Source organism: Hyposmocoma kahamanoa, unplaced genomic scaffold, assembly GCF_003589595.1.
Source record: "Hyposmocoma kahamanoa isolate Upper Pololo Valley unplaced genomic scaffold, ASM358959v1 80, whole genome shotgun sequence".
NCBI classification, from domain to species: domain Eukaryota; kingdom Metazoa; phylum Arthropoda; class Insecta; order Lepidoptera; family Cosmopterigidae; genus Hyposmocoma; species Hyposmocoma kahamanoa.
This window is the reverse complement of record NW_020654051.1, coordinates 3679801-3695124: the sequence shown is the minus strand read 5'-3', so window position 1 is coordinate 3695124 and position 15324 is coordinate 3679801. Positions and strand designations below refer to the sequence as shown.

General features: G+C 39.2%; 1 protein-coding gene across 1 annotated transcript in view; it reads right to left on the bottom strand.

Annotated features, from left to right (window-relative positions):
• Window positions 1-15324, bottom strand: part of LOC113233925 — a 47880-nt gene that overhangs the window by 23790 nt on the left and 8766 nt on the right. The window contains exons 4-7 of the mRNA XM_026469160.1: window positions 13407-13489; window positions 10959-11092; window positions 5996-6144; window positions 2274-2421 (exon numbers count right to left, since the gene is read on the bottom strand). Of these exons, the coding sequence (XP_026324945.1) occupies window positions 2274-2421; window positions 5996-6144; window positions 10959-11092; window positions 13407-13489 (514 nt within the window). The remainder of the gene's footprint in view (window positions 1-2273; window positions 2422-5995; window positions 6145-10958; window positions 11093-13406; window positions 13490-15324) is intronic.

Sequence of the window (15324 nt, the reverse complement as noted above, 5' to 3'; positions counted from 1 at the left end):
TTATTAGTATAGACATGTTGTCATTGTTTTTCAACATAATCCAATTTAACCACACCACAGTCACGATAAACATCGAATCGACTGTGAACTGGCAACCGGTACTATCTCAATATTGACAACTTTACACGATGAAGAAAAAAATTGTTTGTGTCATTTATATAGCATCTAATTTATGAAATAAAAATACGTAGTGTATGTGTAATAAAAATATTTAAAAACTACGTATTTCTATTTAATAAATCATATGCTATACAAATGACATAAACAATTTTTTTCTTCATCCCGTAAAGTTGTCAAAATTGAGATAGTACCGAGTGCCAGTCACAGTCGGAATATTAATTAACTATATCTGTTGAAATTATAAACATAGAAATGGACGAGCCTCCCCGCACGACGTACCATTCTTTATCAATACGTGAGCTAAGATAACTTAGCTTCGCTCGCGGTGTGCCTCTCTACCTCTCTACGGACGCCTTCAAGCTCTTTTTTCATCCGGGTATGTGGATGCGGTTTCCACATATCCGGATGGAAAAAGAGCTTCCACTAGCTATGATCTAGATACATATCTTCCACCTCATCAACACGCATCAGTAGTTTCATACACGCTCGTCGGGTAAGGGTATTCTTGGCCTTTCTCTTAGAATTAATAACTGATTTTATTAGTACTAACAAACTCAAATTATAAAACTTATTTATTTAAATATCTGTTGTTCTGTACTGTTTCAGAAGCTGGAATAGACTAAAGAGCAGTAATAATTAATTAAACATCTACAAAATTAAAGTGTAACTCCCATGACTTGACATTGGCAAAATTCTTCAAGAGAAGTCAGAAACTTAAAAAAATAGAATAGAACTCAATTATTACCGGGTTACCTACAATTTTCCACGTATTATCAAAAGACTGTACTAAACTGCGAGCATACCCCCACCACTAAAAAAACTTACATTAAAATTTTAAATGTTCCTTCACGCAAGGCGGCCGGGTCCCGGTTTTTATTTCATTCATAAACCTACAACGCGCTCTTATTAAGATATACGCAGACATTCGCTTAAGTCTGCTGTAAAATGGCAGCCGAAAACTCGAAAACCATCGGATTATGTCGAATAGTATTCACATAAATTTAAATTTTATTACAACACACACACGGTTTATTTTTAAAGACTGATTTGATTCAATTCAATGGCCGAATCATTGCCAAGTGTGAAACTTCCTTAAAATAATGTAACAAAACTATTATAGCACAAAAGGTTAATTAAAAATAGTATTTTGTAAGTATTGAAAGGTAAATAGTGTTACGAAAATGTAAAGTTCGGATGTTTAATTTTGAACCGTTTATATGTAATTAGTAGTTGTAATAAAAAAAACTAAAATGACAGGACGAACAAATCGTACATGTGGTTGTAAGAGACACGCCTATGCATAACAGTTACAGTGTCACTCAGAGTTTTAAATCGCGAAGATCTTAGGGTTACCACCAATGCGCCCGTCACCCTGAGACATAAGTTGACAAGTGCCTGTAATTTCACCAGCACCCTGAACCTTCCAAACCGGAACGCGGTTATGCTCTCGTTACTACTTGGCGGCAGAAATAGGAAAGGAAGTACTTAACTGGACGAACTCTTTCACAAGGAGTTCTACTGTTAGTAGGTGTGCATGCTCCATTGTCGTGTCGACTCATCGAGTATATAACCAGAAATAGAGACGAAATAAGGGCCATATATTCCTGGTAAACATTAGCGATACAGCTCTTATAAATATCAACTCTCGTTTGCACTGAAATATAGACAGGCCAACTACAGACCTGTGTGTACGTCCGTATATTCCAAAAAATATTCTACATTTATTGTAATAAAGATAATAACTCTAACAATGCCGCGCTATTCTATTCGGTGGTGTGGGAAAAACAGGAAAACATCTAATTACAAAACAAACGGAATCAAATTTCATCGGTAATTAAACATTAAAAATGTAATTTTGATATTTTCGTCCATTATAGCAAAGCTCAAGTTAACTAGTTGATTTGAAGTGAAACAGTTGACGACACCCGTCAATTGTTTCGAACTCGGGTTAGCCAATCGGAGCGCAGTTGTGACAGTAATGATATGGCAGAAAAGTTTTCAAACAAATTAAATGACATTTCGCCTCTATTTCTGGTTATATACTCGATGTGTCGACTTCACGGTCATTCTCCGTCAAGTAAGTGAAATGCGCACTGTATTTTATCCATTAATATTTCTGATTTCCCAAAAGCCAAAGAGACTAAAACACTCACCAAAGAAAGCGAGGAAGTCATCACCCAGTACCCAGCTACCTTCGCCGTGTACCAGATACTGTTGCAACTCGTCCAGGCTCTGCTTCTCTTCAGGGCTCAGCGACACGCCTTCCAATGCAGCGCTCAGCTTCTCAAACTCCGCAGCGCCCTGCGGTACGGAATGTACACAATAGAGTTTTACCATATATATTATACCATATATTATAAGTTATATACCATACCGATTCGCTACGCTGTGAAAGTGAAACTATTTTTTCGGGTCTTAATTGCGTATATTTGTTTTTTCAATCACTAAAATCATGGTACCTGTAAGCCCAAAACGTGGACTTGAAAGAACAAATCGACCTTGGAAAGATAAAATGTCTAACGTGCATTTGGAAAATATATCAGGAGAGCGATTTAGATATTTTTTTTATAATATCAAGTGGCCCCCCGAACAAGTCGTGCGCCTGTCCATAACAATGGCAGTGTGCTTATAGCTTTAAATAGCAAACATCTGAGGGGTACTGCTAATGCGCCTGTCACCGTGAGACATAAGTTAACATGTCCCATATGCCTGTAATTTCACCAGCACCCTCTTACCCTTCAAAACCGGAACACAGTAATGCTGACATTACTGCTTGGCGGCAGAAATAGGTAAGGTGGCAGTACTTCCCTGGACGAACTCTTTGACAAGGAGCTCTACTGCTATTTAAGTTTTATTTGTTATATGGAAAACTAGAAAGTTTCAGGTTTTCCATATAACAAATAAAATTGGAGTTATGATTGTTTATCTAGAGCACTACAAATAATATAATAAGAATACCGCACACACTCATAGCCCCATAATAGGGTAACTCTGTATTGCTTAACCACAAATATATATACACAAATATAGACAACAATAAATTATACCCTTACTTACGAAAAAATAAATGCAGGCCGTACAAATATTTCTCCCGGCCCGGGAATCGTACCTAGGACCTCTGCGTTGCAGACCAGGATGGTAACCGTTCGATCATGGAGGCAATTAAATTAATATAATCAAACCAAATCTTATTGTCATATACAATCAAACAATGGTTAATAAATAACGCACACACTCAACATAGCCCCGCACTAGGGAAACCCTGTGTCGCGGGTGCCATGGACACACAGATAGACAACCACAAATTACACCCAAACTCACGAGAGAAATGAATGTAGGCCATACAAATATTTCTCCCGACCCGGGAATCGAACCTGGGACCTCTGCGTGGCAGTCCGGCATGGTAACCGTTCGGTCACGGAGGCAGTTAAATAGGGAGGCGGTTAGATAATCCTTATTAAATAAGTAATAATAAAATATAGTAGCCGTGGCAGCCTAATGGTAACCTACCGCCTCTCAAACAGAGGCCGTGTGTCTGAATCCAGACTCTCACCTCTGAGTTTTTCGGTGAAGGAAAACATTGTTACGAAATTTGCACGTTGAAGAAGTTCACAACCTCCTGAAAACGTGTGATGTCCCTAATCCGTATTGAGCGTGGCTGACTACGGCCCAAAGCCTCGCCTGAGGGGAGACCCGTGGTCAGTAATGACACGTATATACGTGTTGATAATGAAGTGATGGGTAATTTTTAAGTTAGTTTTCTCTACCTAATTTTGGTGGCAATTTTTATTATTTAAGCATTATTATCATGAAATATTACGTAATATTTTTTTAATTACACTCGAATATTAATAATACCATATGATAATATTGTAGAATATTCAAGTAATAAAAATTGCCACAGAAATTAAGTAGAGAAAACTAAGCTGAAAATTACCCTTCTTCTTCTTTATAATGTTCCAGCTCATCGATACCACCGATGGTTCTGCTAATGTTCGAGTTAAGGAACGCACGCGTTTTTTACTCACAATTTGACCGGAATAAATCCAAAACTAAGCAGACGGCATTTGTCTTTTATTGAATACTCCCTCGAATTTATAAAATGCTTGCATGTATTTGTTTTAGATTTGTGATAAAATTCGAGAAGTTTTTTAAATTTTTATTGAATTTATATTCAATTATTTTTATGTGAAATTACTCCACTAGTTCGTTATATTTTATTTTATAAGAAAAAAATGTGCGTTTGACCTCCATTTCACATGATGGATAGTGATGGTGAGGTCGACGAAGTAGCATGCACACCTAAATAATTATTAATACAAAGGTAACGAATTTTTTCTGAGATCCCGGATTCAAACTGACGTCTTGCCAGTCTGGAGGGAGAGTCCCCACATAACCCCTGAGTCTCCCTGGGCTCAGGGGTATCCATAAAGATTTCCCCCCGTCAAAAAAAAAAAAAAAAAAAGGCGCTATACCAATAACTTTATTCGTTTTTTGTTTATTTAATATACTACCACAAATTTTAATTGCCATTGAGTTTGACCAGATCTATACATCATACTAAGAGTTTTAATAAACGTTTCTTTTATTAACCGACTTCAAAAAAGGAGGAGGTTCTCAATTTGATTGTGTGTTTTGACCGGTTTGTTGATTATTAGTAAGTTTCGATGATTATTTCTTTGTCGGAAAGAGGATATCTCACTAGTGGTCCCATTTGAAGAAGATATTCCATCTCTAAGGGTAGCAAACTAGGGGATGTATGACTTTGAGGTCGGTTTTTTTAGTACTTTGTACAGATTTATTTTTACTGTTGTGATTGGGCAGTAGATGCATATGCTCATTCTGCAAATTTACAGTACCCACGAATGTAAATTTGTTTGTTTCCCCAAATAAAATAAAACAAAAAGAAATGTGTTTATAATTATAAATCTCTCATATAACATTGAACTATTAGACGGCACCTGTGGTGAATTGTTTGTTTGGGTTACAGCGCACGTGGCCATTCCAAAATTTGTATCGCGACGCAATACTCGCACGGATGCAAGTGTCTAATCGCGAACGCAATTTTGCACCCGGTTTGAGTTAGCAGTTTATTCGGGCGTTGCATTACCACAGAAAGTAACAACGGTGGTAGTTCAGTTGGTTACATATATCTCTGAATGCTTCTCGTTCAGTTCAAAACCATCGTAATGAAATTTACACGTCGTAAAAGGTTCACAACCCCTGGAAAATGTGTAAAATTTCAATCCGCTTTGGGCCGACGTGGAAGACTTTTTAGAGAAAACCCATGCTCAGCAGTGAGGTGTTTATGACCGGTTGATGATGATGATCCTCTCTGTTCCCTCTCTGTACAGGAGATCTGTGCCAGTGGTATGGCATTAACTAGAGCATAAAGTCCAAGAACTCAGAAATTGTGTGTCCGTACAGTGAATCATGAATGAGCCATAAGTGATTATTTTAAACGATGATGGAAGTGTTTGTCTCCAGACTCGTGCGGAACAATCTGGAATAATGGGTTTTAATGCGCTGCGTTGGCGGCGCGGGCGCAGGTGGTTGATGCGCTGTACATGCGAAACTAGTTAATGTGATTCAGAGTCAAATGTCGCGCAATAGATTCTACGTCACCACAAAACAATGAAGCTTTTCCATCTTTAATACTGTCTATATTTGTTTATCTGAAACGTCGATACGTTTACCTCGATAGGTACCACGCAAAAATAAATATTGTACGAAAAGCATATATTATTACGCAGCACCTGCGAAAGCTCGCTTCGTGAGTTGATTTCGAGGTCAATACCACTGGCTAAAACAAAATCCTGTCCATAAAAGCGACCTGTGTCCAATGCAACAATGAAAAAGTTAAAATGCAACTTACATCAATATCTCTATAGATGATAGGTGGATCCCGTGAGCGGCGGCGCTCTTCCTCCTGGCGTCGCTCGTCAGCGTCCATCAAGGCATCGGTGCTGGGGCCTGCCAACTGTTCGGACACCACCGGCGCTACATCCACTGCTTCCGCCATATCTGCGCGCACACACAAAACACTAAGCCGTTTGCACTTCACTCCCACGTTAACGAGCTCCCTAAAGTTGATCTAAAAGTTGATGTCGAAATGGTCAATCCCTTTTTTAGTTTTGTTTTAGAGCCGCGATGTTGATACGTTCATACAGCAAAGTGGAAACTACCGAAAGAAACGAAACGAGCTCAGACGTTGACGCGATTAGGGGATACACGAGTATCTCGACCGCGATATAGGTCTGTGGGGAGCTCGCGGAAAAATCAGGACGGCACGCCGCGGTCGTTAACCCGCGAGCTATTTGTGAACGCGTAATGCACGCCCCTCGCCGTGCACCGGCTTATCGCCGAGCACGTGGTGCACAAAAGGGAGGGCACTGGGGCACGGGACCACGGGGCCACCAGTCCGATGGTGTATGCCGGCGGAGCAATCATTGTGCGGGATGAGGGGTACCCACCTGAAACCCGAATACAAGGTGCTGGAGACGAGTGATCGGCGCGAGATCGCGGCGTGAATGCCGTCGCCACCCGCCACAGCTGGCAACGTTCCAGGTCTAGCACTATATTTATAAAAAGTCGAAGCATCTAAACCAACGCGCTGTAGTTGAAACTTTCGATTCTACTTACGTGGTGGTAGATATCGTTGCTCACGATGTTACAAATACAATTACAAAAATATCTATTGAATTCATTGACCTACCAATAAATGGACATCGGGTTCGCGCTTAAAAGTGTCCGCATTTATAGGGCGTTAAAATCACATACAGAGCGTCAATCGCACAACAGTCTTCGTTTGTTCGACTGTCAGCGCGGTTGTCAATCATGCATTACCATATAATAATAACTTGTAAAAATTACTGCAGTAAAGTGTAAAAACTGGGTTTTGTATTATATTTTCACTAAACAAATATATTGTGTTATCATAGTTCTCATTTAAAAATGTTATTTTGGACAGTTTTATAGTATTTAATATATATATAAATGAATCGTAAATATAAATTGCAAGCGCACACAAAATAATCAAATAGCTAACTGTCCTTTTTCTACACATTACATGCGCAAAAGATGGAAAGAGACCCATTGTGTCAATTTCAAGAAGCTTATATATAAACTTCTTGATCATTTTCAATTGTTCGAACCACAAGCGATTGAAATATTTAGAACAAAGAAACTATAGAGTCGCTTTGATTTTAATCTTATTTTTAAAATGATTTTTATCAAACGTTAGCAATAATTAACAAAATATTGTTGTACTCGTTTTACGGCTTGGGATTACCTATTAGAAGTCAGAAAATATATTTGCCCGAAATAACGTTACCTCGACTTTTCATAATGTCAAATGTATTTTTTTAGAAAGATTACAAAGTAAAAACTAATTTTGTCTTTGTGAAAAGCATTAATATTACACGAAAGCGTAACGGTTTTATTATAAATCGGTTTTCGGAATTACGGATATTTGAGTTTACATTTAGTTGGAATATCGGTACATTTCTTATAGTACACGCTTATTTTCACATTTGTAGTAATATTTGTAAGTATGTATCTGCCCAACTCTTTATTATTTCTTTAAGTGAATATGTACAAAATTCGACATAATAATATATTATATAAAAATTAATTAATATTTACGATAAAGGCTACTCCATTACTCTTGTGTTCAAGTAATTTTCAGTCGAAGCTAAATATGGTGCATTTTGTTAAATTTCCAGTAGAAGCTGAATATGGTGTTTTCGGGCCCTTAAATTGTTGCAAGCAAAATTAGGCAGTACTGCAATGACGTTACAATTTAAATTAAATGTTTTAGTTTTTTATATTTCGTTACATGTCACTACGTTTGTATAGGTTAACTTCGGACATTTTTTTCGTGGTTTTTGTATTAGACCCGACGTCCATTTGTTGGTAGGTTAATGATTGAATTACACAATTGAGACTTTAGTCTGTCCTCTTTATTATAACTAACGTAATCGTCATTTTTAGCGAAATTTAGTTATTAACATATCTGGAATCAGCAAAACAAGATTTAAAACCCCCTTCATGTGGTTTTTTTAATACCTTATTTAGTTTTAGTTTTATTGTTAGGTGAAATCAGCGTAATTGACAAAACAAAAAACTTTAAATGCCAATATCTCGAAAGTTACCAAAACGCAATTGCGTTGATTATGACAAGGAGGACAGAGTTGTTTTTCATTTTCGATACCTCACACGTAAGTTGTAGTAAGTCAAAATACATTTTTTTTGCGTTTTAACTTAAATATTATATTCTTTATTCATGTACATTGTAAATTCCATGTTTGACAGTAAACATAACACTAAGTGATTTCTTTGAATAGTCATAGTAATTAATTGATAACAAAAAAGTTACAAGTCACAAAAATTTTACTTAACTTGATTAATTTACAAGAAATAATTAATAAGATAATTAAATCTTAATAATAATTCATTAAATAATAATAATATAATAAAAAAAAAGCTACACAAAAACAATAACAAAAATACAAACAAAAATATTATCAATTACATTACAACTACGTCAAATTACTAATAATAATATGAAACGTATAACATAAAAAAAGGATATATTTAAGTTAAAAAGACAAAAATGTATTTTTGAGTTACAAGAACTTACGCGAGATGTATCGTTTTATAGTACAGACTTTTAGAAATTTTAACAATCCTAATCAATGTGTTCTCCCCTCCATGACGTATGGTGCTGAGACATGTACGCTCACGCAGGAGACTATAGGTTGAGAGTTGCACGGAGGGCCATAGAGCGCGCCATGCTCGGCGTCAGCCTTATAGACCGTGTTCCGAACGTTGAGATCCGAAGACGAACGAAAGTCCAGGACGCCGGTACTCGGATCATGGAACTCAAATGGGGTTGGGCGAGACACATAGCAAGGCAAGGTGATGACTGGTGGAGCAAGGTGTCGGCTGATTGGTGGCCGAGGATGGGGAAAAGAAGGCCCCCATTCGCGTCACTAACGTCAATGGATGCAGCTAGTACAGGACCGTGGTGGATGGCACAAACTTCGGGAGACCTATACACAGCAGTGGGTGAAATCACGCTGTGGATGATGATGATAATGATGATAAGCGGAATCTTATAGAAACGTGCCTTTACTATGAGTACATTTCGATACGGCCGCATAACACATATTCCAATTTTGTATAGCAAATTGTATAGCGCCCCTAGCGGTCACTAGAAGAAGTAATATTTTGTATTCAAATATTTGACACGGTCGCACTGCAACTGTAAATTCATGTTAGGTACCCAAACGAGTGTAAATGGTTATATGTCGGTATTTCCATATTATATTATTTTGTGTATTCTTTCGCGAGCTGTAACTGTAACGTGATAGATACAGTAACGAGGTTCTAGTGTGTGTGCGTAAAACAGTCTTCACTCGCTAGAATTAGTACCTGGTTATCGTCGGCTCACTGTGAACTATACACACTATGATTTTTGGTAATATACATGCAACGGTTACGGTCACAGCTCACTCCGAGTATCCGACTTTAGATGGCGTATTTTCCTTTTAATATTTTTTTTTCATCACACTTTTTATTTTTTTATTTCACACACGACAAAATTCAGCAAATTTTTTTTACAATCCTTCATGGCTGTATGGTTCGTTGCTTTTTACCACATTTCAGTTAGAGTTGTATTATCTATGGAAATATAGAAAGCCGGTCATCTGTTGGTTAAAAAAAAAACAAAAATCCCGCCATTTGCAAAATCCATATTTGTTGTGTTGTGAACCACATTTACTCATACAAGAAATAAACATTTTATTTAATTCCTCGCAAATTTTTGACAAAATTTTACCTTCTTTCACAGTCTATCGATAAAACAGTCGACAACAATACATGACTATTTAAAAATGCATGAAAATTGGCAATCCTGCAAATGTCATTTTACTCCATCTTCAATAAAGACAGACTATAGATTGCAGTTTTTAGCGTGATATTTGTGTCCGATTAGTTCAACTGATTGAACTTATAGTTGAACTTAGTGGAATAGATCGATAGAATAGCAGCTCCTTAATCGAGAGGTTGACAGTTCCAATCCCTGTAGGGACAATTACCTATTATTTTCATTTGTAAGTATATACATTGCTGAATGAGTAGTAAGTGAAGGAAAGCATCATAATGAAGCATGCATGTCTAAAAAAGTTTGGAAAAAATATTTTCAGTTAGGTTGTAAAAGAAAAGTGGACAGCAGAGTTTAGAGGAATTCTCATTGCGATAATATGCGCCTTGGTCTGGAAATCAGACGTGAAAAATAAGTCTGTGAAACGTGAGAACAATATAGTTTTTAAATGGGAATTTAAGTGTTGCAGGTATTTATACTAGAAGTTAATATCAGTTCTAATCCTTTCATGAAGCAGGTAAACTAAGGACGTTTCCCAAGAACGCGTGATAAGATAGATGAAGATGATAAGTAGGTATTGAATAAAAGTAATGAAATAAATATTGGAAATTGCTATATTCACTTGCTAGTTGTCCCAATCAACACAGTGCAGAATTTTGATAAGCTGAGACTGTAATCCAAGATGATTATAGACTAATTCCGAAAAGCTTCGGATGCATTTTGCAGAGTTTATACGGGCCTAAACAAGTTTTGACATGATACAAACGACAAAAACTGAAGGGTTATGGGTAAGGCTGCATTAACATGCAATCAATCTGTTAATGCAGTTAATGCGTGAAATCGTAATCAACTTCACGCATTAACTGCATGAAGTCGAGGTGTATGAAGCTGATTACGATTTCACGCATTAACAGCAAACATGCAGTCAATCTGTTAGCAACCTAAGACTGACCGTCCAGGTCTGCATCGCCGCTGGCGTGGCCGTTGGCGAGTTGCTTCTTCTTGCGCTTGTCGCGCCGGCGTTCCTTACGCGCCAACTTCTCGGCCAGTGTACTGCGCCGCGCCTCCAGTGCCGCTGACGCCACCCTGCCAACCCATGCAAGCGTCACCTCTCCGCATCTTTCTCGTGTCAATTCCGGTCGCCCCAATCACTCTTTACCCCATCGAGTCAAACAAGTATTCGTCTGTGCTCTACGCGTCGTAAAGACGATTTCGAATAACCATTTTGCAGTTACTTTTGTAATGAACTGCACAACGCTCGATGTTGTACCAGAACATCTGTACTTTTGACACAATCAATCTCCTAATGACACGAAGATGCATAAAAATATAATATAGTATAGTCAAAAGTGTACGTAAAGTGTATGGCCCCGGTGTGGCAACGAACGCTGGTTCGAGTCCAGCCATATCGAAAGATTTGTTTGTGTTGTTCGATGTATCAATAATAATACTAAATAATAATGATTTCAGGTTCGATTCCCGGGCCGGGAGAAATATTTGCATGGTCTACATTTATTTCTCTCGTGAGTTTGGGTGTAATTTGTGGTTGTCTATGTGTGTGTCCATGGTACCCGCGACACACATTTCCCTAGTACGATTTTACAAATCGTGCAGATTGTTAGGTAGGTTTGAAAATTCAGGTAATAGCGTTAATATTGTTGAATGTAAGAAAATACCGACCATCGCAAGGGAGGCGGATACATATAAAGAAAACATGTGTTTGAAGTCTTTCTTACGCAATGTTAACTGTGCTGTCGGCGTCATCGTTTACCAGTTGCAAGTACAATACAAAATTATCAAAGCCCCCGTAACCCCGTCAGTCCCAATCGCAACCCGAGACTACGCGCTACTGGTTAAGCTACAAACAAAAGCATGAAAAATCGTTGACTGTGTTTATTGGGCAGAGAACGAACACGCGGGAGAAGTGGCCGGAGGGTCAGAAGCGGGCGAGGGCGCGCGTGTCGTTGCCGGGCGGCGCCGCGCGCCTGCGCAGTTGGCGCACCAGCTGCGCGCCGCGCAGCAGCACGGCCAGCGCCACGGCGCAGCGCCCCGCCCGCCGCGCGTTCCCCGACGACGTGGTCGCAGTCCCGCCCTCTACGCTCCCCGGCACCGATCTACACACACGCTGCCGTTAGTCGATTACCGGTCCTTCGCGAGCGAAGATCGGGGCTATCTTGGGAAAACGTGTGTGGTGTTTATCCTAAGACAATGGCACATCTTTTGTCGTACCCTGTACAACGCCACTGACAATGCTGTGTCGATTAGAGTCGGCACGCTAAGAAGAGACGAGGACGTTAGCGCTTATAAAAGAAAACAGATTTCAAAAGTTCGTGGAATTACGTGCCAAATTTAATGAAATCGGTTAACGGAAAGTGCGCGAAACCGGATTCATCCCCTAGTTTGCTACCCTTAGAGGTGGAATATTTTCTTTAAATTTAAATAAAGTACCCTCTTTTGAACAAAAAGAAAGAATCATCAAAATCGGTTCACCAATTTTGACGATTCTTTTTTTTTGTAAAACCGGACTGGAATAATCGCGTAACACACATAAAAAAAAATACAGTCGAATTGAGAAACTCCTCTTTTTGAAGTCGGTTAAAAGCGATTTGAAGTGTCAGGTCAGGGAGGAGGGGCGCAGAAGAGGTAAGGACGGGAGGTACCTCGCGTCGCGGTCGATGCACGAGAGAAGCCCCGAGAGCGGCGCGGGCGTCCCGAACAGCAGGCCGGCGCGCGCCAGCCAGCCGGCCACGACCGCGCTGCGCCGCAGCAGGCCGTCGCGCAAAGGCCGCTCGGGCCCCGCGGCGCGGTCGCAGCTGCGGCGCTGCGGGCCGCCGCACCGGCACAGCGCGCACGCGCATTGGCACCTGCACCACACGCGCGCTCACCCCCGCACTGCCCCGGACCGCGGCCCGTTCCCACTACCCCCGATGGGACTGACAGGGTTGGCGAGGTCAACTACGACACCGACGACGACGTATTCGTTGAGTCGATACTCGAAACTACACCCAGCTCACTTTCCGATTCTTGTCATTGAGCTCGTATTAGCGAATAGCCGAGACCTAATGCCTAATTTGTTGCCGGGCACAGTGAGACCATACTTATTTTTTATAATAATAATTATTTCAACAAATAAATCGGTTAATTTCATTATTTAATTCTACACAAACTATATTTTCGAATTTGAATCGCGTACCTTTTTTTTCTTTTAAGTAACATATTAGGGTGGTTTGCATTAATATTAGATATAATACATGACTTTGCCAGCTCAGTCAGCCGTAACCACAAGCCTTGTAAAGGTCTCGATTGTTTGCAAAAAATAGATATACGCAATTTGAATGCGAAAAAATAGTTTCATCACCAATTATTGCACAAGATTAAAATAGTACAGAAATTAAACAACCTGGCTTCCTCGATCTGGTCATTGAGCGTGTGGAAGTCGGGGCTGTCCTGCCGCGCGTGCCGCACGCCCGCCGCATACACCGCCTGCGCACGACACGATGTACTTGTGCAAATAGAAGTAAGCTCAAATATCGCACACACGCTATCCCCTAACCGTGCCAGATGAAACACAAGTGTGAAGTACTAGACTGATCAGTGAATTAAGAACCAAGAAAAAAAACTTGAAGTGGAGTTTTTGTGATAAAAATTTGTACATATCTTTTGTGTAACGGTATAAACTAGATGCGATACGGTAACTGCGGAACCCCGAGTCTGTGTGATAATTCTCCGGAAGACTTCTTTCCTTAGGGTTAGGCTAGACGAGCGTAATCTTGTGAGTTATGTGTGAATTTATTACGTCTATTTTTTTCAAGCTTATAAGCATTTAATTTTCCATTCTTGTCAAATACCCTATTGTATGAAAGTATTTTTTCGGATCTAAATCGAAACGTTGGTTTGATTGAAAAAAAAACAAATACATGCGATTTCAATCCGAAAAAATAGTTTTATATCCTATGTGTAACATTCGCGAAAACCAAAGAACACGGTATCTATTGTATGTCAAAAACGTCAACGTTGATGTCATGTTATGTGTCAAGATTTGTTTAGGTGCAAAGGTTGTGTCATGCGGGACACCGAACTAGGAACATGTACAAATAACGCTGATGGTGCGAGTTCCCGTCCCGCGACCCGCAAATCATGGGAGGAACGATTCTATAATAAGCCAGCTAAGTAAAAATGAATAGGCCAAAAAGGCAACCAATGATGCCAGCTTCATAGGTGTCTAATATCGATCTAAGGTCTTTTTTCTCTCTATGCATTTTACAATTAGAGTAGACCTGTGGCCGGCAGTGGGACGTATACAATGTATTGATTTACATTCTAGCCCTATTTACAGAGGTAATTTTATATCCGAATCTGAACCCAAATCACTAAAAAAACTAATCGAAAAAAAAATCTTATTTTTTATTTAATCGAGTTAAACATCGATACGCAATCACGTGATCTCCAATCCAAAGGTCGACTTGCACGGTACGTGCTACCAAAATTTATAGCGCAGCCGGAGGAACCGAAAAATTTCTATCTCTTTGTTTCTCAAATGCAGCGCACGCGCCTGCAAGCGAGCGCACTAGTTGAAGGTGAGATAGCTTCGAAATTTTAGTGATCTATTAGCTAGTCTCTCAAGAAATGTCACGTGGTGTGATATGCAAATAAGGGTTAGTGCAAAAAAGAACCGCTACCAGGTTCACCAGAACCTGCATTACCATCAAGTGAAAGAGCGTGCACTATTGTGAAACGTTTAGTTTACGCGGAGGGCATTACGAGTGTCGAAAAATTGCAAAAATCGTCTCTGCTTTCAATATTGTGAAGTCAAATGTGGAAAGTTGAAACGAAACTCACGTGCGAATCTCTGCATAGCTGTGGAGCTAGCAATACTTTTATGTAACCTAAAGTTGGTAGGTACCAAATCTAAGTTACAAAAAAACCTTTTTCAGTCAACTTTTCTAATGAATATAAATAAAATTAGTAAATTATAACAATACTAACTAGTACATAATCATATTAAAAAAATAGGTAAATAAGCGATCGAGAAAGATTACGTATCGCTCTGTGACGGGTGGCGGGGTCACTGCCCTCGCGCGGTGCATACGATTGAGGTACAATTGTGCAAAACTTTACTAGATACAATTAGCTAGAATATTGAACAGAATATATTTTTTTATATTAATAGATGATTTAGCATTATTTCTATTATTAATTTCGTAAATATGGCGAGAATTACAAATCAACACATTGTATATATTGATGATGATGATTACATATAGGGTTATTCAGGGCTGGGCAAAATACATGCTACATCTTAATTGAAATACAAATTA